We start from the raw sequence: 25,888 nt of genomic DNA, 5'->3' as shown, positions 1-25,888 counted from the left end.
TAATTAACACACATGTTTTTGGCTTCAGTAACCTATTACTTAGTGAAAAAATTAACTTCTTGATCTAAAAAATTAATTTACTAATTTTATTTAGGCAAATTTGTCAAAAATGACCTTTTATAACCAAAATTTTGCGAGAAAGAACCTTATATAATTTTTTTGGTGAAATCACGCCTTAATGTAAATTTTTTTGCGAAACACAACCTAAGGGAAATATTCGGCATTGACTGAGTTTTCTGGCCATTGACTTGCACGTGAGCAGCACGTGTGACTTAAGTTGGCTAAAGACAGTCATTTTCCAGTCTCGAATTTTCAAACTTGAGTTTTTTCGATTTTTTTTTCAACTTTAGGTATTAACGCTTAGAATTTTGGAGGAAAATTGGGTGTGGTTAGCAAAATAAAGCCACACGTAGTGCTCATGCAAATCAATGGTCGGAAAAGTTCAGTCAATGCCGGAAATTTCTCTTTCGTTGTCTTTCGCAAAAAAAAAAATTATATTGAGTTGTGATTATATTTCACAAAAAAAATAAAAATAAAGTTCTTTCTCGCAAAATTTGGTCTATAAAAGATACTTTTTGGCAAATTTCCCTTTTATTTAACGTTAAGTTTTTCTTGTGATTCCCCACGCTTTCCCGCCTAAAAACATAAGGTGGAGGACCTTACATGATGCATATATAAACCACAACACATGAACCCAACAAACACAACGCACAACTTCCATTGTTCAACATCTAATTATCTAAATCAGACCCTAATTATCTAATCGTTATTTCATGAGGAATAGGGTGTAAGCTAAAAATGAACTATCTAATATTTTGTGAATCGTAACATTTAATTATGTCAACTAAGTTTTAGTTAGTACAATTAAGATGTTTAATCTTACGGAGTTTAATCGGGGGCTAATTACTATTTTGGAAGTATTTTTTACGGCATAATGTATGTTAATTTATGTACGGTTGTATTGTTTTGAACTTTTGTACGCCGCTTTTCTTATCAAGACTAAAATAACAATGACTAAGGCCTTATAAATAATTGTTTATTTTGTTTTTAATAGGTTCTATTAATTTTTTTTATGTGCCACTTCGTTTGTTTTTCCTTATATTTTTATTATGAATTAAAAAATGTGAAACGAGTCTTGGAATAGAGCAACATAAACACTAACGAAGTTTTTACAGTAAAAATGTTCAAACTTATTTTTTTATTATTATTTAAATATACGGTTCTATACAATGATATAGAACAAATTGTACTAATTATACTTATTTATCAAAAAGATTCTATACAACAAATTATGATTTGGCATGTCTTTGTTTTTAATAAGAGATAATGCTTAAGAACATGCATTATTCGATGACAATAGCCAATGGATTTGCATCACTGTCACAATGGTTATTGGTACTGTAACTTAGCGCTAATGCTTGCTTCCCCTCATGTCACAGGTTCAAACCTCTATTAATACCTATCCCCAACCCCAATTTTTTTTCGAGTTTATTGTATTAACATAGGATTCTCCGCTTCGTCTTCTCCGCCTTCGTCTTCACCAATATTTTTTTTTCCAAACTAAAACTCTTCGCTGATTATCTTACACAGATATAGAACATCTTATTCCAGTTTATAATTACCCGAAAAATTAACAAAATCGCCACGAGCTCAGTTTTAATTTCCACGAACTCGGACACCATAATTAAATTGAAAAACAATATTTCATCAATCATATTTCATCTTGATTATGTTACTTTGACAGATTAATATTTCCGAATTGAAGGGGAAGAATTGATCTACAAATTGTTCAAACTTTGGTTTAATCGAAAAATAAGTAAAGGAGAAATTAAATAGTAAGGTTTGAATTTCAATTCAAAACCAAACTGAAACTTTAGTTTTGAAATAGTAGGCTGACGTGGAATGCCCCAATAGCAAGCCCAGGGTATCAAGGGACCACATACCCTGGGGTAAGGGGAGAAAATGAGCTGAGCCAGTCAATAAACTACTCGGGCTCGGGGTCGCTTAAAGCTCGTTCATGTTCGTTCATTTATTAAACGTGCCGAGCTTGAACAACTTTTGAAGCTCACTTAATAAACGATCTTGAACATGAACATAGGTATGCTCGTTCATTTAAGTTCATGAACAACTCGTATATTAATGTTCATGAACAACTCGTTTATTAATGTTCATGAACAACTCGTTCATTTATGTTCATGAACAACTCGTTCATTTATGTTCTTGAAAATACTCGTCTAGTTATTTTATGTATCATATCTCTCCAGATTATAAAAAGTCAAGGACGTAGCAATAAAGTTATTCATGAACTATGATGTCTCTTGAGGAGCTGAGTATCATGTAGAACATAATTTCATTTTTATAATCTTATTTAGGATTGTTAATTTAAATTATTAGTTTGTTTATAATATAAAGTTGTAATACCCCGAAATTTTTAAATTCGATTTATTAACATTAATAATATTTTATTAACGTAATTTCGTTTTAATTATTAGAAATAATTTAAAATTTTCGTTATTTTAAACGTTTTTACGATTTATTTTAAACGATAAATTTATACACGAAAATTTATTTATTTTTCGTTAACGATATTTTTATAAAGAATTATTTTAGCTTAACATTTCTATTTTTAGTAGTTTCCAAAAATGGCAACCAAATTTCTGAATTTATTCCAACTATGTAAAATTACAAAAATGCCCTTAGAAAATCAAAAATTCCATTTTTCCTCTTCTCTTTTCTCTCCACGTACATTGCAAGAATAAAGAAAATTCTTCATTCCTCTCCTTCCCCCAATTCAGCCTTGATTCATGCCTTGCTCCTCAAGGATTTCAGCTTCTCTTTCACTCTACTTGACTATACAAATCAATCCTAATTCCAATTGAATTTTCAACATAAAAAATCAGAGAAATTAAAACCAATTTTTACTCCCTTTTGCTCCTGCTCCGTGCGAACCACCACCACCCTCAGTGGCTGTTGCCACTGAAACCACCACCAATCGCCAGCTCCTCCACCATCTGAACACCATCGCACCACCATCATCCCTCACCTCTCCTGCTATTCTCCTCCCACGCACTCCCCTGCCTCGCTCTGTCTTTTCCCTTTTGCGGCACCACCAACGTCGCGCCACCACTCCTAACCTCCCCCACCACCTTGTAAACCAACTCCCGCCCCACATACTCCGGCGAGATGCCGCCCAGGACAGCCCTAGAACACTCCCAAACTCCCCTGATTTCTCCCCTGTTCGCGCCCCTCTCCCCCTTCCCTCGCCTGTTTCTGCCGCCTCAAACCACCATCACCGTCGCCTCTCGGCGCGGTTTCACCGCCCAGGCTGAGCCCCCAGCCTCCCTCCTCTCTTCCTCCTCCTCGTGTTCCTCCTGTTCGTGTTCCCCTGCTGCTCGTGCCCTTCAATTTCAGAAACAAAGTTTCTGAAATTGAAACTTTGTTTTATTCCCCCTTATTCAAGTTGGGCCAAATCAATTGGGCTTTGGGTAAGACAAACCTGAATTTCAGATTATCAATTCCTTAATACTCATGTTTTAATAAATTTTATGATATAATTATTTACTAATGAATTGTTATTATTTTCAGGAAATAAATAAATTTGATTATCGAGTTTAAGAAAAATAAATTACCGTACTAAATTTATCAAGGACATAAATTAAATAAATCTTGTGTAATTGATTTAGAATATATATATATATATATATATATATATATATATATATATATATATATATATATATATATATATATATATATATATATATATATATATATATATATATATATATATATATATATATACTTCGATTGAAATTTCCATAAATTATATATATTACTAAAATTGGTGTTTAATTATATTTTCATTAAAACTATGAATTTATATATTTCTAACTTTATTTTTAGAAAATTCGTTATTTATAATAATTTCTAAGTTAAATTATTACCATATTAATAACTAATTCAATTATTTAATATTTTGAAAGAAATTGGACTCGGAGTTCAGGAAGAACGATCCATCGAACAGGAAGTATAAACTACGGTTGAGGTAACATCTATTGCTAACACCCACAAGCCCTTTATGAAATGTGTTTTATGAAATTATGAAATGTGTTTATAATGATATGTTTTTATTGGATTGTGGGATATGAAATGTATTTATAAATTGTGTTTTATGCATGATGATATTCAAATGTGTTTATTAATGATTTTATAAGAATGATGTTTATGAGTTACGAATAAGATAAGAAACATGATAAATTAAAGTGTAACAGGTTCTGGCAGTTAGTGGGGTTACTATTTCTAGGTCGTGCACGTACCGCCGTACCGCGGGACACCCAACAAGGGAGAGTGCTCCTTGAGGGTTACCGCAAGCTAAAAGAGAAACTATTTAGGTACGGGCGTATGTCCAACAAGGGAGAGTGCTCCTTGAGGACTATCGCAAGGTGGGAGACGTCCCGCAAGGCTAACTTGTCAGTTACCAAGTAAAAAGAAGGTTTTATGAAAGATAATGGGAACTATCAAAGTTTCAAGTTATAAATAATGTTTCATTGCATTTATGAAAATGTTTTACTATATTCTATTCTCCCTGATTGCAAAGTAAATAAAATGAATTGAAATGAGTTTACGCTGTTAGGGTAGTATGTTACTGGGCCTCGGCTCACTATGTTGCTTTTGTTTTAGGTACGAAGAAGATCATGGGATGCCTTAGAGTGAGGATGCAACCATCAAATTCACGATCGATGTTTAATAAAGATAACTATGTCATTAGTAATAAAGGGATGTATTAATTAAACTCTAAGTTTGATTTCACGATTTGAGTTAGATTTTTAAATTAATGTTTAAACATGTTAGAAATATTTATTAAGGTTACTTAGATTTCAATGTAAATTTTAAAAGAATTAATCGAAGTGAAGTATAATTACTGTTACTCATCAGTAGTCAGTAAATGTAAAAAGTTTATGTCGCCTTGTATTTCCCACGAGGGAAATACGGCATGTGACGCTCCGACTAAATTAGGGTTTCCGCTGCTAATTAAAGATAATTAACCTAATTAATGGTGTTTAGAAGTCGGGGTGTTACAGTTTGGTATTCAGAGCCAAGGTTCTGCGACCATAAGTGCTAAACTGTACGGGTTTTGCACGAAATAAAATTTATTAGGTTTTAAGCGAGAATTTTAAGGAATAAGTTAAAAAGAATATGTTAAAATCAAGTCAAGTTAAAATGAAATGAGTGTGAGTGATAGGAACGGGGAACGCAACGGGAATGTTTTCTTTATTATGATTTGCAGAATTTCTTAGTCTAATTTCAAGAAGAAAAGATTATCTGAAGCGTTGTATCCTTGCGATCAGATCGGCGATGACTTCAAGCGGAAATATTCCTATTGACGGCACTAGAAACGATAACGATGTTAACGATGGCAATGGTAATCACAAATCTGCATTAGCGCTGAAAGGAATGCAAGAAAGAATTGAAGAATTGCGCAAGGATCTCATTTTCGGTGACACCCCAGGAGAAACGAGTGATAATCGAATGGACTTAATGAGATTGATAATGTCGGAACTTCTGCAAGGAAATTGTCAGAAGCCAAGGTCAGAGCAAGAAGAATGCTCCAACATGTTCAAGAAGTTCGCTTCTCATAAACCCCCTACTTATGATGGCGAGCCAGACCCTACTGAGTTTGAGGAATGGATTAGCGATATGGAGAAGTTATTTGATGCAACTCAATGCCCCGAGAAATGGAAGGTCAACTACGCCGTCTTTTACTTGAAAGGACAAGCCAACCTGTGGTGGAAAAGTGTTAAAGGAATCCAAAATGAGCCTGGTTTTGGTTGGGAAAAACTGACCGAAGCTATGCGGGAACAATTTTATCCCTATTCTCTGCAACTGCAAATGGAATCGGAATTTATCGAATTGAGTCAAGGAAAGAAGAATGTTCTGGAATATGCAGTGAAATTCAATGAGCTTGCTCGATTTGCCCCTGACCTGGTGACTACTGATAGGCAAAGGATGAATCGATTTGAAGGAGGATTAAACATTGAGATCCGTGATCGTCTCTCGAGTTCTAGAATTTCCACATTCCAAGAGTTGTATGATCGAGCAATTAACGTCGAAAGAATTATCAAGCTTCGAGAAGAAACATATGGAAAACGAAAAGGGAGCTTCGAAGAAAATCAACCGAACAATAAGAAACAAAATGTCAATGTCAGCTATCAAGGAGGGAATAACGGAAACCAAAACTTCAACAAGAATCGTGGATGCGCTAAGTGTGGAAGATGGAACCATACTGAGAAAGAATGTCGAATTGGTACGCGAGATTGCTTCAAATGTGGTAGCAAAGATCACAAAATCAGAGATTGTCCTCAAATACATCGAGAGCAAGGTGATAGGAGAAACGATGAAAACAAAGGAAATGGTGGCACTACAAATTTCAACCGTAATCCCCCACGTGGACCAACTTCGAATGGAAGAGTGTTTTTAATGCAGGGAAAAGACGATGATGCAAATGACAATGACGACTTCGCTAGTATGGAATGAAGAATGAAGCATAATGACTTTTTGAAATCGTGTGATCGAACATCTAGAATATTTTAGAATAAATGATGGAAATTTTGAAAGTAATATGCGCTAATCGAGTATCTAACTAAGATGTATTACCATCATTAGTTATATGAATGTTATGCTTATGTATGAAATTTTCAATTAAAGAATTATGTGTTTAAGATATGCTTTACGGATTATGTTTATGCTGACATGATTGTATTGGTAATAACTAATCGTTACGTATGAAAGTCGTCTTCGATGGAAGTTCTCCTGAGCTCAGAGTACGAGATTATTATAACAAATGACTTTTACAAATTATTTGACTATTATAATTGTTAGGTAAATATTTATTGTCATTATATCTATCTTCAGAATTATATTAAAAACATTACTACTTTTGGTAGAAAATATTTTCAAACGGGATCTCACAAAGAAAAATGGGAGCCTAGTCTACGCTAACAAGTTTGCCCTTTTTTTATGTTCTTTGCTCCTCGATCCTATTTTATGAAGTAAAGTAGAGATACAAAAGACGATGGCGGAATATAATTGACCTTAATGACGATTAAGATCAACATATAATTTTGCCCCTTTTGTATTCTTTACTCTTCGATTCTAGGTCTCGAGTTGAAGCGGAGTCATTAAAGAAGATGGCGGAATGAAGGCTAGACAATGTCGGAATTGGAATGAAATTGTGAGATCTTGGTTTTAAAATAAAATATCGTACTTTTATTCAAATATTTTCGACTTTCAACAATCAATTCAAGTTTCGAGGACGAAACTTTTTCTAAGGGGGTAAGAATGTAATACCCCGAAATTTTTAAACTCGATTTATTAAAATTAATAATATTTTATTAACGTAATTTCGTTTTAATTATTAGAAATAATTTAAAATTTTCGTTATTTTAAACGTTTTTACGATTTATTTTAAACGATAAATTTATACACGAAAATTTATTTATTTTTCGTTAACGATATTTTTATAAAGAATTATTTTAGCTTAACATTTCTATTTTTAGTAGTTTCCAAAAATGGCAACCAAATTTCTGAATTTATTCCAACTATGTAAAATTACAAAAATGCCCTTAGAAAATCAAAAATTCCATTTTTCCTCTTCTCTTTGCTCTCCACGTACATTGCAAGAATAAAGAAAATTCTTTATTCCTCTCCTTCCCCCAATTCAGTCTTGATTCATGCCTTGCTCCTCAAGGATTTCAGCTTCTCTTTCACTCTACTTGACTATACAAATCAATCCTAATTCCAATTGAATTTTCAACATCAAAAACCAGAGAAATTAAAACCAATTTTTACTCCCTTTTGCTCCTGCTCCGTGCGAACCACCACCACCCTCAGTGGCTGTTGCCACTGAAACCACCACCAATCGCCAGCTCCTCCACCATCTGAACACCATCGCACCACCATCATCCCTCACCTCTCCTGCTCTTCTCCTCCCACGCACTCCCCTGCCTCGCTCTGTCTTTTCCCTTTTGCGGCACCACCAACGTCGCGCCACCACTCCTAACCTCCCCCACCACCTTGTAAACCAACTCCCGCCCCACATACTCCGGCGAGACGCCGCCCAGGACCGCCCTAGAACACTCCCAAACTCCCCTGATTTCTCCCCTGTTCGCGCCCCTCTCCCCCTTCCCTCGCCTGTTTCTGCCGTCTCAAACCACCATCACCGTCGCCTCTCGGCGCGGTTTCACCGCCCAGGCTGAGCCCCCAGCCTCCCTCCTTTCTTCCTCCTCCTCGTGTTCCTCCTGTTCGTGTTCCCCTGCTGCTCGTGCCCTTCAATTTCAGTAACAAAGTTTCTGAAATTGAAACTTTGTTTTATTCCCCCTTATTCAAGTTGGGCCAAATCAATTGGGCTTTGGGTAAGACAAACCTGAATTTCAGATTATCAATTCCTTAATACTCATGTTTTAATAAATTTTATGATATAATTATTTACTAATGAATTGTTATTATTTTCAGGAAATAAATAAATTTGATTATCGAGTTTAAGAAAAATAAATTACCGTACTAAATTTATCAAGGACATAAATTAAATAAATCTTTCGTGTATATATATATATATATATATATATATATATATATATATATATATATATATATATATATATATATATATATATATATATATATATATATATATATATATATATATATATATATATATATATATATATATATATATATATATATATATATATATATACTTCGATTGAAATTTCCATAAATTATATGTATTATTAAAATTGGTGTTAAATTATATTTTCATTAAAACTATGAATTTATATATTTCTAACTTTATTTTTAGAAAATTCGTTATTTATAATAATTCGAAATTTCTAAGTTAAATTATTACCATATTAATAACTAATTCAATTATTTAATATTTTGAAAGAAATTGGACTCGGAGTTCAGGAAGAACGATCCATCGAACAGGAAGTATAAACTACGGTTGAGGTAACATCTATTGCTAACACCCACAAGCCCTTTATGAAATGTGTTTTATGAAATTATGAAATGTGTTTATAATGATATGTTTTTATTGGATTGTGGGATATGAAATGTATTTATAAAGTGTGTTTTATGCATGATGATATTCAAATGTGTTTATTAATGATTTTATAAGAATGATGTTTATGAGTTACGAATAAGATATGAAACATGATAAATTAAAGTGTAACAGGTTCTGGCAGTTAGTGGGGTTACTATTTCTAGGTCGTGCACGTACCGCCGAACCGCGGGACACCCAACAAGGGAGAGTGCTCCTTGAGGGTTACCGCAAGCTAAAAGAGAAACTATTTAGGTACGGGCGTATGTCCAACAAGGGAGAGTGCTCTTTGAGGACTATCGCAAGGTGGGAGACGTCCCGCAAGGCTAACTTGTCAGTTACCAAGTAAAAAGAAGGTTTTATGAAAGATAATGGGAACTATCAAAGTTTCAAGTTATAAATAATGTTTCATTGCATTTGTGAAAATGTTTTACTATGTTCTATTCTCCCTGATTGCAAAGTAAATAAAATGAATTAAAATGAGTTTACGCTGTTAGGGTAGTATGTTACTGGGCCTCGGCTCACGATGTTGCTTTTGTTTTAGGTACGAAGAAGATCATGGGATGCCTTAGAGTGAGGATGCAACCATCAAATTCACGATCGATGTTTAATAAATATAACTATGCCATTAGTAATAAAGGGATGTATTAATTAAACTCTAAGTTTGATTTCACGATTTGAGTTAGATTTTTAAATTAATGTTTTAACATGTTAGAAATATTTATTAAGGTTTACTTAGATTTCAATGTAAATTTTAAAAGAATTAATCGAAGTGAAGTATAATTACTGTTACTCATCAGTAGTCAGTAAATGTAAAAAGGTTATGTCGCCTTGTATTTCCCACGAGGGAAATACGGCATGTGACGCTCCGACTAAATTAGGGTTTCCGCTGCTAATTAAAGATAATTAACCTAATTAATGGTGTTTAGAAGTCGGGGTGTTACAAAAGTAATGTACTTTAATCCTTATTATTTGATATGATTACAACTTGTGAGATTTTCAAGTGGTTAAACTCTAAAGCTCGTTTAAGAAAGCTCGTTCATGAAAAAAGCTTGTTTATAAAATCGACTCAATTAATAAATGAGCCGTCTACGAATAGTTCGCAAACACAAAATCTCTTAAACGAACAGAGCTTGAACAGATTTTTGAGCTCGGTTGAAAGCTTGGGCTCGGGCTCGAGCTCGTATAAGTTAAATGAACATGAACATGAACAGGGTAAAGCTCGACTCGTTTACACCGTTACCTGGGAGTAATAGAAGCCTTTACGGGATGTTGAGGGTCCAAATCCAACGATAGGGGACTCGATTTGCCATTGTCGTGGATAAGCATTGAACTAGTAAAGATGCGGACCTAGTAGAAAAATTGCTTGTGGAGAATGGGCTCCAAATCAAATTATCATCGATATTATTATATGGTATAAGACTGTTACAAACTTCCTGCACCAAATTTTGAGGGAGAACTCTTTGTAGCTTGGACTATTCCATTGCTTATCATGTGTTATGTAATCATATATTGTTTGTTCAAGAGAAGAGCTAGAGTAAGAAACCATTTCTACTAATGGACTAGAAAAATCCCAATTATCAAACCAAAAGAAAATTTGTTTTCCTGATCCTACTTGCCATCTTAGGCCCCTTTTGAATAAAGGTCCTAATTTCATAAGGTTCCTCCATTGCCACGAGAAATTCGAGGATGGGGAATAAGAGAACAAATCTTTCCCTCGAAGATAGTTCTTAGTGACTAGTTGCACCCATTGATTAGAAGGGTTTGAGATAATTTGCCATAGCAATTTCTTTTGCATTGCCTTATTAATTTCTACTTTTCTGAAATCAAGCCCTCCTAAACACTTTGGTTTGCAAATTTTGTCCCACCCTATTAAGTTCGGTGATTTTGCAAGCGGGTCTTTGTTCCAAAAAAAATTCTATAAATTTTTTCTATGCTTTTATTTACGGAGGTCGGTAAGGTGAAGATTTGCATTTGATAATTTGCTTTGGATAATTGTTCTGTTGGCTTGGGATAAAGAGTTAGCTTTCCATTTTGGTAGCTGGATTTTTGTATTTTGAACAGAATCTGTAAAAGTGGAATTAGAAACTCTCCCTTCTATTGTAGGACACCCTAAATACTTTCCTAGAGAAGAAGATTCATTCATCTGGAGTATACTGCTGAAATTAATTTTTTCTGACGCAGGCACATTTTTAGTACACTGAAAAGCATATTTGTTAAAATTTACAAGTTACCCTGACATTCTACAGTAGTTATCTAAAATATGTTTAGTAATAATACATGCTTCTTTAGTACCTTTGGCAAAGAACATTGTATCCTCTGTAAAGGTGAGGAATAGAATTTTAACTCTAGAATTTCCTAAAGAGACACCTAACAACTTGTCTTTATGAAAACTGCGGAAATGGAATTGTCTTGCAAGAAGTTCTACACATAGAATAAATAAGTATGGAGACAATGGGTCACCTTGGCGTAGTCCTTTGGTAGGAAAAAAGCTATCTGTTGGGCACCCATTAACAAGGACTGAAAACGAGACAGAAGAAATACATTCTCGAACCCAACTTATCCATTTTTGGCTAAAGCCTAGCTTATCTAGCATTGTGTATAGAAATTCCCATTCAATTCGATCGTAAGCTTTTTCCATTTCTAACTTGACTGCAATCCATCCTCCTTTTCCTACTTTGTTTTTGAAAGAATGGAACACCTCATGAGCTAAGAGAATATTATCTTGAATAATTCTTTCTTGAGTCCCTTGAAGAGGGTGGATTATTTTTCCTAGAACAACTTTGAGCCTATTCACCATCATTTTTGCAATTATTTTATAAATGGTTGAGCATAAACTAATAGGTCGAAAATGATTTGCATTTTTCGGATTTTCTATTTTCGGAATGAGAGCTAAAAAAGTATGGTTTATTTATTTTAGCATAGTTTCGGAATGAAAGAAAGCCTTAATTGCCCTAATAACATATTTTCCGTCTAGCTTCCAATATTTTTGGAAGAAGAAAGGGGGATAGCCGTCAGGACCCGATGCTTTATCTGGATCTAGGCCGAATAGCGCATTTTCAATTTCATTATCTGTAAATTCTCTGGTTGAGTTTGCTTATTAACTAGTCTGTATATCAATCGCTTTGAAGCAAAATGCATGCAATTTTACTTAGTTGTTTTAGCACAATCTCAAATGCTCAAAAGGTAATACACTTCCACTTTTACATAATTGCCGATTAATATGAGGTCGAGCTCACTCCGTCTATTAGGCATATACATTGTTGGCACTCTTCTTCATAAACGAAATTCATCATTTTCTTCGACAGGCATCCTCGAGCGACAACGCGCGGTCCGATTACTAGTTTAATAAAAGGCAAATTTGCCAAAAAAGATATTTTATAACCCAATTTTTGCGAGAAAATACCTTATATATATATATATATATTATTTTTTTTGTGAAATTACACCTTAATGTAATTTTTTTTGCGAAAGACAACCTAAGGAAAGTTTCCAGCATTGACTGATCTTTTCCGGCCATTGAATTGCACGTGAGCAGCACGTGTGGTTTCATTTTGCTACATTTTCAACAAAACACATTGTTAAGTGATGTTTATTTTGATAGTGCACGATTTTGATATATTGTGTCCTGTTTAAGGGAAGTTGTTTCGTTTCCACTAAACATGCTCGTCTTCCCAAGTTTACATGTAAAATGAAGCCACACGTAATGCTCACGTGCAAGTCAACGGCCGGAAAATCTCAGTCAATGCCGGAAACTTCCCTTTGATTGTTTTTCACAAAATAATTTACATTAAGGTGTGATTTTACAAAAAAAAATTATATAAAATCATTTTTCACAAAATTTAGAGTAGGTCATTTTGGGCAAATTTTGCTTAATAAAATTTAAGTTACCTAAAAAAAATAAACTAAAATATCTTAATTCCAATATCGTGCGGACTCCCCAGTCCCCAGTCCCCAGTCCCCACTGCTTCTCCGGCGCAAATTAGGACACTCCCCACAATCGTTTTCCTCGGACACCCTAACCTCCGAAAACTCCACGCACTTTCCCGTCGATTTCTCTCTCTCCTACATCGACATGGTGGGCCAACAATACCAGTACCACCATTTGCTTGACAGAGGCGATCTTCTCAAGGCCAACGCTCGCTTCTTGCAGCTTCAGCTCCGTCAACGCTTCCGCGTCGCCGTAGATCGCCACTTCTACCGTCGCTGCGATTCTCTCTCCTCCGCCGTAGATGGCCGCGTTCCCTCCGCCGTCAAACGTTGGCTCCACCGCTTTCGCGATTTTCGGCATAACTCTCTCCCCTCCTCGACCTCCGCCTCCTCCTCTTCCGCATTCTCCCGCATAAAACGAGGTAAAGTAGTCAAAAGCATTTCTTCAAGCTTTCTACTTTTAGATTTCATTAGATTATGTGTGATTCAGTATTATGATCAGTTCGATTGTTTGTTATGCTGTGAATTTTTAATCGGATGAGTTTCAAATTTTTTATGTATTTTAGGGAAATTGTTGATGATCTATAAAGTAAGGAGTAAAGTGTTGGATCATATTACGAGCATAATGTATAAACTAGTCTGCCTCAAATCGTGCAGGATTTACAATTTTTACTCATTTGAATTTAAGATCATGATTATGGATACTTATTAGTTTTAGGTTGAATATCGAGTCATGCTTATTTGTAGATATCTTGAGTGGGCATTCAGTTTTATATGAATTCAGATGTTAATTTTGTGAAAATGTTTAATGTAAGCAGTTAAGAGGGACATTTTTGCTGAAGAAGAGTCAGCAATCACTCGCATGGTTCAAGCTGTGGCAGTACCTGTTCTTGGGAATGTTTGCCATGTATTTATGCACGGACTCAACCGCGTACAGGTATTTCAGCTGTTATGGATCAGTATCGTATTTTGTTCCCTTTTGTCGAAAATTGAAGGCTTGACTTCGTTTAATTGACAGGTTTATGGTGCAGAGAAGTTACTTAGTGCTGTGCAGAGCAAATCTAAAGAGAAGCCTCTAATAACAGTGCGTCTCATTTTATCTTTTTCTTCCTTTGCTTTTATTTGGAGATAATATCTAATCATTGTGTGAGTGATGGATGTTATAGATGGTGTGTCCGTGTGCATGATGGTCTTTTGTTTTTGTTGATTTTACTTGGAATGATTCATGGTACTTGTCATGCATTACCAATGTGATTTATTGTAACATGGTGTAAAAGGTTGCTGCTGACGTGACATTATTTTTATATCACCTATTGGCCTATGTGCCCATGTCGGTTCTATATGGGCGTACTGGCTGTACCTCAGTTGTGTCATTCTATCCATAGTCTTCCTTTATGACTCAATATAATGGCCTAGCAAACCGAAATTGATGTTTGTTGACTGATACGCTGTGTCAGTCATGATTTAGTGTATGCATTCTACCTTGTTGGTGACTTAGATGTATTAAAAGATGCTTATTTTAGCACAGAAATGGCATATCTGCTGTTGTTGTATAAAGTGGGAGCGAGTAGGGAATGATGATTATATGATATGACCTTAAATTGCTTGTGATTTGCAGGTTAGTAATCATGTTGCTTCTATGGATGATCCACTTGTTATAGCATCGTTGCTCCCTCCAAGTGTTCTCATGGATGCTCAAAACTTAAGATGGACCCTATGTGCAAGTGATCGATGTTTCAAAAATCCAGTCACTTCTGCATTCTTCAAGTCTCTAAAGGTTTTGCCTGTTTCAAGGGGTGATGGGATTTACCAGAAGGTAACCAGATTCCTTAATATGGAGTAGTAAATCTTTTGGTAGAGTCTGTAGTATACATTGTATGATCAATATTGATATGTTTTAACCGTGTTTTAACTCATCTTGATGCTTTGCTTGCTCCAGGGTTTGGATACCGCTATTTCTAAACTAAATAACGGCGGTTGGGTCCACATTTTCCCTGAAGGTAGCCGTTCTAGAGATGGTGGAAAAACTATTGGGTCAGCCAAGAGGGGCGTAGGGAGGTCAGATCTTTATGACAGTTGTTTATATTGTCTTGATATTCTGATGAATATTTTCTGTGACGGATCTTCAAAATATCAACCCTGCCGCTGGACCCAAAAAGATAACAAGCAATCATAGTATAAGATGAAAGTGTACGAACACATAAGAAATTAGAAAATAAAATTAGCAATTAATGAAAATGTGAAAAAGTTTCCAAGTTCTAACAGTGCAATCTTTGATATCCTGTTGCTTTATTGATTTTTCTTTTTGGGGTATTCTTGAACTTCATCTAGTAGCTTTGGTTAATTATAAAGCTTTGGAGGTGCTTCATTTGAATTATGGTGTGTGGGACTGTGGGTGAAGGGACAAGTTGGATTTGAAGATGTGGTTCAAGGACAAAGTTGTCTAAAGAATATAATCGAAGTCAAGGACGTAAATATGGATTTCTTATCTCATCTGAAATGGAGACAAAGAAAGGGGTATAACTAATTGGACTCCCTTACTATAGCATTTTACCAGACCCAGAGTTGAAACAAAAAGGGGAACACAATTCCTGTTGTAAAGATAATATTTTGTTGCTGCTGTTTGCTGACTAAATTACCTTGTCTGTAATCCATAAATGCATGATGATAGATAGATAGAAAATAATAGATAAAACGGCCCATTGTAAAAAAAAATAGCAGCAGGAAAAGAAAAATAGAAAAACTTTTAGCTAAGAAAAGAACTAGGCGTGTTCAAATAACTTTTATCTGGTTCAAATCTTGACAAGCTCCAAATGGCTTTGCGTATGGACTCTTTGCTAGACTATTTGGAACTCTGGAATACCGAAGTGCTATTTTTTTTTAAAATCTAGAATATGCAAATATATCAATTAACATCTGATGATGAAATTCATATCTTGACAGGGAAAGATAAACTACCTTGGTCTTATTATTCTTGTCACTTGCTTTCTTCTACAGATTTTTGGGGTGGGGGGTGGGGGGTGGGGGGGGGGGGGGGGGAGGAATGGAAATGTGAAGTTTGTATACTACTGATTCTGCAGGATTCTCACTAGTGTTTGTGTGTTTTCCTTTATAGGTTGGTATTGGATGCGGACAAAACTCCAACTGTTGTTCCGTTTGTGCATACTGGTATGCAAGATATTATACCTATTGGAGCCAGCTTTCCTAGGATTGGCAAGACAGTAAGTCAAACTTCGCTCTTCGCAGCTTTTGCATGCATTAATTAGTATGTATCTAGTGGCTTATTCCCACTACACCAAAGCACTATATATGTTAGGGTTAAGGCAATAAGTCAATAACATAAAACTCTTTATTTGTTATGCCTTGCTGAGAGTCATGTCTGTCTTCTGGCAGATGTAACTCGACTGCTAAGGGCATTGACTTATGCAACTGTTATTTTTGTTTAGTCTTCAGCTGACATTTAAGTATAACAGCTTCTGCATGTGAAATTATGTAGGTGACAGTACTAATTGGCGATCCTGTAGAGTTTGATGATTTGCTAAACGCTGAAGAAACGGATCTTGCATCAAGAGGAAAATTATATGATGCTGTATCTACAAGGATAGGTCAACGACTGAACGAACTGAAACTCCAGGTGGACAAATTGGCCCTCGAGAAACCTCGTCAAATGAAAGAATATGCCTTAAAGGGCATCGACCGAGCTGCTGAGATCTTGCAGCAAGTTGATTGGGAATTGTTTGGCATGAGTAATTACATTTCATCGCAGAATGAGTCAGAAATATCTGAACTAGAAAATCAAATCGAAGAAGTGATTCACTCGCATCAAGAGGAGTCTATCTCTAATTTTGAAAAACGGACATGGTTTACTGGTGGCGGCATTATGTCTAGAATCCAGAGATTCAAGAATTCCACAGATCATATAGGTTTTGCTGCAAGAGGCGTATTGCCAAATCAGTTGAACCGTGTTTGTCAGGAGTATTGGCAGTTGAATCCCTCGAGAGCATGGAAACAATCTTTGGAAGCTAGTTACGGTGCAACAGTGAATCTATGCTAGCACTTTGTAGTAAAATCAAAACTAACAGTATCTTCGTTAGGGATAACGACTCCCTTTGAGTTGGCTCGTACTTTCTAGACAGCAGCATCCTATAAGCCTGGAAAATGTACAGAAAAAAAAAAGATAACTAATGTAGTGATGTTGTCTGACAAATGTAGATATGAACTTATTACTTCTGTTCGTAAAGGGAATAACTTTGTCCCCAAGTTTTAGTTTCAAGTTTCAACCCTGAAGAATCAGGAAAATGTAAGTTAGTGTAGTGAAGGGTCGATATTGAAGATTTTGATGGTAGAAGTTTCTGTTTCTCCAGCAGTAACTTTGTAACAGAATATTTAGTGTCTGGTTTCGAATGCTTGAATTTGTTTGGTTTATCCACTTTTTTCTCACTTATTTAGAGAAGGTGGGGAGACAACAAACTAGATTTGATTTAACTCAATTTTACTTAATTTCCCTTCTTTACTTATTTTACTTGGTTTCCCTCCTGTTCTCGACAAAATATGATTTATACGCCCGGGTGCACAATGCTCACTGTGCACCCTGTTTTTAAATGAACATATAGTTCAACTACAAAGAACATATTGTTCATAGTTAAAGAACATATAGCCAATGAACATATAGTTCAAATCCATAGAACATACTTCGTATAATTTAAATATTTCACTAGTACATGTACATTGAAATCATCCTCCATGTTCATTAGATTTTCAATAAATGTTCAACGGGGTGCACAATGAGCACTGTGCACCCGGGTGTATAATCCAAATTGCGTGTTCTCGATTCTCATTTTTTTTTTCTTCTAATTCTCAAATTAATTGATCAAATTGCCGTCGAAAATGAAGAGTTCAATGGCACATTACAAGTGAAACCTTCAATGTTAACTCACTCATTTTCGCAAAGTTGGTATTTGGGATTCTAGCAATAAGATAAAAGTTCAATAAGTTAATTAGATATGCACATAAGGTGTTTGATGAAATGTTAGGGAGAAATGTTGTTTCTTGGACTTGCCTCAGTGTATGCTTATGGGTATGTTTATTCTGAGGACTTGATTAGTGCAGAAAGGGGGGAGTTCGATGCAATGCCGAATCAGGTTTCATAGAATGCCCATGATAATGAAGTAGAGAGCTGAAGGAGGAAGAAAGGAAAATCAAAAGTGAAAGGAACGAGGGAGACAAAATAGAAAACTAAAAAAGAAAGGGAATTGGGCGCCAAAAAGAAGGATAGCTTCAATGGAGGTCGTTTTTTCGCATATCAGATATGTGTGGAAACACACATATCAACTAAAAGACAAATAGCTAAAAGACAAAAAAGGAAGTATTATTCATGATAAAAAAAATACCATTCTGTAAAAACAAGTACCATTTTGTAAAAAAAAGTACCATTTTTGTTTAAAAAAGTACCATTTAATTTCTTTTTTGTCCTTTTTCCTATTTTGTCTTTTGTTCTGATATGTATTTGCCCATACATATCTGATATGCGCTTATACTTCCTCGCTTCAATGAAAGGGTCACGTTGATTGACATATGGGTAGGTCAGTGTTGGAAATTTTGGTCAACATTCTGAATACGACAAGTATCATCTTGCGGAGTACATAAAAAAAATAAAAAAAAATAAAAAGTTACTTCGTATACAAGATAGTTTGTCGGTCAAAGTTTATGATGGTGTTAATGGAATTAGGGAATTTCAGTTCAGATTTTTGAGAACTCGTTAAAGGAATCGAGAGAATGGAAAATTAGAAGAAATCTATACTTTAGTATTTAAAAACCTAAACTATGTATATAATATTGCCACGTGTCATTGTATACCATATTGCCATGTGTCATTTTCTTTGTTCATCATTTTTTTCCTTTTTCCCATTAACTTTTCCCTTTTTGTGATGTCACTTCCTACTGTATCATCTATTCATCTACCACCCCCTTCCATCTTCTAGCTCCTTCAACATTCAAAATTAATGCCCCATTCAATTCAAATATTCCTTCAACAATCAAATTAATCCCTCTATACAATTTATTTAATTCAATTCTCATTTTTTTGTCTCTTGAGTACAACTTAACCGTTTTCAGAATTTAATTGGAACTATAAATTGATTCATTAAGGGAAATGAATTAGAAGCCGTTAGCATTTTGACGGTTTCTTCTTTACTTTTAGCCATTTAAATCCAATTTTCTTCATTCAATTTTGGTTAGGTACATTTCTTTGCTTTCATCTATTGCCACAATTGATTTTAATTCTTCTATTGGGTTGTTTTTCAGGCAATTATATGAATTTGAAAAGGTGCAGCTAGCTCAACAAATACCGATCTTTTCGTCAATTTGGGCTACAAACGTTCTTTAATATCTCCACTGACTTCTATATCAGGTTCAACTTCATACTTTAGTATATTTTAAGGGAAAAATTGCAACATCAGGTGGGTATATGATGAACAATGTATTTTTCTTGATTGGTTGTTTCGGATATTATACTTCGTATCTTTTTTAAATTGAGGTTCTTGTATATTTGATTATTGGTTATTTGGTGGCTTTTAGAATTTTATTTAAAATTTCGCTAACATGCCAAGTTTTGTATCTGAAATGGGTTTAATTTTTATGAATCTATAATAGGGTATACGGTGAAGAAGAATGACACAAACCATTGATGTGTTAGGTTATGATACATATGACAATTCATAAATCATGCGGAAAAACCATAAAGCCAGGAAAACATATTATTTACACATAATCATTTAGCATAGATTAGATGCATACTCTTTGTTGCGTGCCTTCCCTAGCTGCGCCCGAACCGAACAAGAACAAGTCTTTAGGACTCCAAGTGTCGTCCCTCCGTAGATAGTCCACAGCACGTCCGGATCCGCCTTAAGATTGACCAACTAGAATCGCCCTTAAGGTACTATTATTTTCGGCACTTTATAGGCAAATGTGTGACTGAATTTTTCTCTCAAAAACTCACTTTGAATACTTTGAAACTTGTGTTATAAATTGTGAGCCCTAGCCTCATATTTATAGCGGTATGGAAAGGGAATCGAAATCCTATTCAGATACAAATTAATTAAACCTAGAATCCTACAAGAACTCTAATTTAATTAATTTATCAAATAGAATTAGGAATTTAATCATTAACCGAACTCTGCATGTTTTAGGAAACGTGCACGAACACAAACACTTGCACACACACGCACGGCAGCCACGATGGGCCCCATGCGTGCGCGCGAGCAGCCCACTCAGCGCCCGCGCGCGCTGCGCGCTGCGCGTGCTGTGCGCGCTGTGCGCGCTGTGTGCGCTGCGCGCGCTGCGCAGCCTGCTGGGCCTGGCCTTGCGCTGGGCCTGGCGTGGCTATTTGTGCGGCGCGCTTGGCTTGCTGGGCGATGGCCTGGCTTCGTGCTGGGCCTCGTCCGGCAGGCCTCGTCCGATGCTTATTCGTACGATGCGCTTCCGATTAAATTTTCCGATTCCGGAATTCATTTCCGATACGAACAATATTTAATATTTCCGATTCCGGAATTAATTTCCGTTTCGAACAAATATTTAATATTTCCGTTTCCGGAATTATTTTCCGATTCCGGTAATATTTCCGATTCTGACAATATTTCCGTTTCCGGCAATATTTCCGATTCTGGCAATATTTCCATTTCCGATAATATTTTCCGATACGTACCATGTTTCCGTTTCCGGCAACATCTACGACTTGGATAATATTTATATTTCCGATACGATCCATATTTCCGTTTCCGGCAATATCATCGTTTCCGGAGTATTCATTTCTTGCCTGTGACGATCTCAGCTCCCACTGAAACCAAGATCCGTCGATTCCGAATATTCATAGATGGAGTATTTAATGCCATTAAATACTTGATCCGTTTACGTACTATTTGTGTGACCCTACGGGTTCAGTCAAGAGTAAGCTGTGGATTAATATCATTAATTCCACTTGAACTGAAGCGGCCTCTAGCTAGGCATTCAGCTCACTTGATCTCACTGAATTATTAACTTGTTAATTAATACTGAACCGCATTTATTAGACTTAACATAGAATGCATACTTGGACCAAGGGCATTATTTCCTTCAGTCTCCCACTTGTCCTTAGGGACAAGTGTGCATTTCCTAATTCCTTTGTCGCTCGATGCTTGCTCTTGAACATAAGGTAAGAGTTGTCATCCTTATTATGTCCAGAGGTGTTCCTCGGTTTCAGAGTTCAACTGATCAAATAAACAGATAATCATAGCCTATGATTCATCCAAGCACGACCATGCATTTCACAGTTTCTAGCTCTCCGAGTGGCCTTGTACAACTTTTAAGCATCTCATCCCGATTTATGGGAGGACAATCCCAATCTTGCGATCTTGAGATTAGACTTCGTTTAATAGGTGATTACCTGAGCGTTGCCTTTATAGCCTCCTTTTACGGTGCGACGGTTGGTCAACGTCAAAGCAACCAGTTCTCAAACAAGTAATCTCAAATCACTCAGGTATTGAGGATTTAGTGTCTAATAATTTTAATGAAATTTACTTATGACAGATTTTCATCTCTTACAGTAAAGTTTCATAGGTCTTGTCCGATACTAGTCTTCCCAAAGTAAGTATCTATGCAAATGATTATGACATTGCCATGTCCACATAGTTCAAGAAACAGAACTACTAGTCATCTTGCATTCTAATCGTCTAACGTTTTCTATGCGTCCAATTTTATAGAAAACTCCGATTAGGGACCATTTTCAACCTTTGACATTCAAGTTCACTTGATAGACATTTCTTAGTCACAGGACTGGTCCTGACAGTCTATCTTGAATATATCGTCAAATTTGAAGGGACTCATCATTTAATACTAAACCAAGATTAAATGGAATATGAAAATACATTTCATATATGATAAATGTTTAACCCAATTGTTTTACAACCATGGGCCTCAAACCCATCTTTAAAACAGTTCATGGAATTCAAAGCTATGCTTGATTTCCAGTGTTACAATGTGAGTGTTGCTTCTCACTTGTTGCATAGGTTTAGTTATCATGCTTTGCCAATCTTAATATCCTTTTCATCGAATGTTCTTCGAGATATGATGATAAGATCTTTTCGAGTTTGTTTATTATGTGATCTAGTCTTTCTTACTTTGATGGTGGTTTCACTCATTTTGCAATGAAGAACCATCAAGTTAGCAGACGTTTTTCTTGCTTCAAGAGTGGTTCTACGCATTTTTCAATGAAGAACCATCAAGCCAGCAGATAGGTGATCTACCCAAGTTCAGTGAAGAACTTTAAACAACCCTGTTTTATTGCTTCTTAGGCAATAATTACTTTTACTTCAATTGTATAGGTTGCTAGTGATGCTTTGTTTGGATTTACCTATCCAGGCAGTTCATAGATATGTGGAAGATTCTCCAACTATATCTTAGAACATAGAAATTATTATTTTAATATCCCACGCAACAACTCATGGTCTCCAATCCATGTTGCCATTTCAAAACACGATGCTCTATAGCTCGTCCTTATCAATGGTTAACTCCAAAGGGTCTTGCTTGATCATTTGCCAGTGTTTATGCGTGTAGCATATCTTTATTTCCTTGAATCAAGAACTATTCCTATGTACCTTTTCAAGTACCATAAGTATTCTTGATCTCAATCTAGTTGATCTTTACTTAGATCAATAGAGATTGGTATATGTTCGTCATGCCTAAAGTCATAGGATACGTTTTTGGCGATCCTCATATTATATCATACATGATAAATTCTTTTGCAGAATAATTCCCAATTGAATTCTATTCATGTAACTTTAGCTCATTCAATTTCAGCAGATACTGAATCCAGCTAAATTCTTTGACATATAATATAGGTTTAAGAATCTCATTTAGACTCATTGATGTTTAACTTAGTAAATGCTTATACATAGTTCAAACATCCTTTACTTAGATTTATTCACATGGGTCGAATATCTCCAATGGAGACTTTCGTGTTTCATTTAGTAAATGCCATTACTTAATCCAAAACAATATCATAAGATCTTTGTAAATAGATCTTAATACCCAATATGTACTAAGTTTCGCCATGGTCCATTATTGATGAATAATTTCAAATCTAAGTCATTAGCATTTGAATGTTATTTCACAATAGAGAGATATGTGTGTGATACACATAGGACCAAATAAGTTTTTATGTACTCCCACTAAACTTCTTATATATCTATAAGAATCATGTATATTTTATGAAACTAAAATGCTTATTAGCTTCACTTAAAATACAGTTCCAATTCCCAATTGCTTGCTTAAATCTGTACTTAGATTTTATAAGCTAGCATTCCTTTTCAAGCATTTATTTGGATCCACAAATTCTATGACATACCATGTACATAGTTTCTTCCAACATTTGAATACATTTTGTCATCCAATTGCCATATGTACCAATATGCAGTCATTGCTTGAATTATAGACTTGAGCATTACGATTATGCATGAGGTTTCAACACAATTCACACCATGAATTTGCTTGTAACCTTTAGCAACTAATCACGCTTTGTGTGTGAACACAATTTTATGTTTGATGGTTTTTATCCTTAAAACAAACTTGCAACCAATAGGTGTGAACCTATTCTTGCAAATCAACAAAATTTCAATTTTGTCATCAAAACATTGAGTATGTTTTATGGCCTTTAACCATTTAAAACATTTGAGTCTATATATGGCCTCTAACCATTTTAGGGAATCTGGGTTTCGTCATAGCTTTCTTACAGGTCACAAACTCATTGATTTACATGATAATAGTTTGACTGCAAGTTGTAGGTTTCTTCACTATCTAATAGAAGAATATCATAGTTTCATTGACCAGAACTCTATGTTTCTTTACTATCTAATAGAAGAATCTCATAGTTCCAGTGACTTGAACTCTATGCCTACTTGGGTATAGAACATCAAAAATAGAATATCAATAGCCACTTGAAAGTCCTTTGAATATTCTGTTCTCCTTGAAGCACTTGTAAAGTCTTCTAAGAGATGTCTATTCTTTAAAGCCACTTCAAAAGTCCTTAAAGAATAAGTTCGGATTTTCTGAAGTACTTCGAAAAGCCTCCGGAATGTCCGTTTATGTTTGTTGTTCGCCTCGAAAACTTTCGAGGTCTATTTTCTCCCACTTGTCATTTTGGAAACGAATCTCCAAAAGGACATTATTTCGAGCAAACAAACATTATGTTCTCAAAAATTCGTGGTAGAAACAATACCCTTGTGTCTCATTTGAATAAATCACAATGAAACATATATCTAGACTTGGGCCTTAGTTTGTTGAATAACAAACACTAAGCTCCCACTGAGTTTAGCAACTCTTTAGATATATATAATTGAAAAGATATCCTGAAATTACTTTTCAATAGCTTTGACGAATTTGGTTTAGTTTGGTGGTAGTTGAGCATTTTGTTTTAGAAATTATAGGAAAAGTCTTTATGATTCATCATTGATCGAATCAAGTACTAATTGACTTCGATCATTCCAACGTAGATATGCCAAATCTTATGGAGCTAGATTGTGAAATTACAACACATAATCATTGATGATCATATTTGGTCTCAAGTAATCATCAACATGATCTAACCTAGATCTTTATGATTTCTTGCCAAGTGGTTTTTATACTTCTGAATCTTTGAACTAGCCAAACAGATTCAACTTATATCACATTTGAGTAAATAAACCTATATTCACTCAAATCCATGTGAAATAATAAAGTCATAAAATCTTTCTTTAGCTTTAAACTCTATTGTCTAGGCGTTCTAACAATAGTTCATATCTTTTGTTACTTTCAACAAGTAAGACTAGTTGTCTTAAATTGATCTAGAAATCAATCAATTTTCAAAAGTCCATCAAAATAGAGCTTTTGAATGTTAATTTGTTGATATGGTCTAAGCAACAATGCCAAAGATTAGTGGAACTCAAATCAAGGGTTTGATTTGAACCTAGTAAAGTTCTTTAAAGAGTTGTTTGTTTTAATCAAGCATATTGACTCAACCTGTAATTGACCATTTCATTCAAATAAACAAACAAACAAGCATTATTTTTGTTCTTCTGAATGTGAGTCTTTCTGTGTTTGAAGCAGAAATTTAGGTATGCTGATTATGGAACAAAATAGCCATTTAGTTCCAGCCTTTGAAAGGACTTAAAACAAACTAGATGACCCTACAACTAATGTAGCATTGCCATGCTTCATTTCCCACTTGTAGGTCATTATTGTATCCTAGCTTCCATTGTTTGAGTTATTACCGAAGTAAGAACCTCAAGCGGTATATGATACCAAGGAAGTTTGATGCTAGGTTACTTCTCTTTAAACATAAACTTATAGGTAGAAACGGAATCGTAAATTCCTTTCATTTGTTCCTCGTTTTCCTATTTCTTGTACCCTTTCTTATAGTCTTAAGAATTGAATTCTTTAGTGTTGACTTTTATACTTTGTTAGACATGTCCAATGTCACCAACAAGGTTCTTTCCATTTAATTTATGTTGAACATTCTGTTTCAACTAGATGATCTTACCAGAAGCTTCTAAAGTTCTCTAAGCATCGATCTATTCGAATGTCTAGGGACTTAGACTCATTCGAAAATTAAATGGACAAAGATATTAGGTTGTTAACCATTGGTAAAGCTGAGCGTATTAAACTCAATGCTTTATGATCTCAAAACTACAGTGTATTTTGAATTCACAAGCACCAACTGGTTTGCCATTCGATTTTGATATTCGAAAACAACCATAAAAGTCGATATAAGAAACGTACATTTTAAATTGCTCACTTTCTCTCATTTCCGTGAATCGTTCTTGGATTCACTACCAATCGAGGAAATTTACTGTT

General features: G+C 35.1%; 2 protein-coding genes and 1 long non-coding RNA gene across 3 annotated transcripts; all 3 read left to right on the top strand.

Annotated features, from left to right (window-relative positions):
* Positions 1-2,812: 2,812 nt before the first annotated feature.
* On the top strand, positions 2,813-4,832 carry LOC130459562 (uncharacterized). Its single transcript, XR_008919038.1, has 3 exons — positions 2,813-3,485; positions 3,984-4,045; positions 4,681-4,832. It is a non-coding gene; the product is annotated as an uncharacterized lncRNA (long non-coding RNA).
* Positions 4,833-5,355: 523 nt separating this feature from the next.
* LOC130471370 (uncharacterized) lies at positions 5,356-6,534 on the top strand. The gene has a single exon (XM_056841440.1). It carries the CDS (start codon positions 5,356-5,358, stop codon positions 6,532-6,534), a length of 1,179 nt encoding a protein of 392 aa, XP_056697418.1.
* Positions 6,535-13,026: 6,492 nt separating this feature from the next.
* LOC110778618 (uncharacterized) lies at positions 13,027-17,527 on the top strand. The gene is made up of 7 exons (XM_021983166.2): positions 13,027-13,449; positions 13,846-13,964; positions 14,046-14,111; positions 14,646-14,843; positions 14,967-15,085; positions 16,143-16,248; positions 16,524-17,527. The coding sequence occupies exons 1-7, from the start codon at positions 13,173-13,175 to the stop codon at positions 17,079-17,081; spliced, it is 1,443 nt and encodes a 480-aa protein (XP_021838858.1). The 5' UTR covers positions 13,027-13,172; the 3' UTR covers positions 17,082-17,527.
* Positions 17,528-25,888: the final 8,361 nt, after the last annotated feature.

The sequence above is a fragment of the Spinacia oleracea genome, chromosome 4, assembly GCF_020520425.1.
Source record: "Spinacia oleracea cultivar Varoflay chromosome 4, BTI_SOV_V1, whole genome shotgun sequence".
NCBI classification, from domain to species: Eukaryota; Viridiplantae; Streptophyta; class Magnoliopsida; order Caryophyllales; family Amaranthaceae; genus Spinacia; species Spinacia oleracea.
Note: the sequence above shows the minus strand (reverse complement) of the source record. Positions and strands in the feature narration are given on the sequence as shown.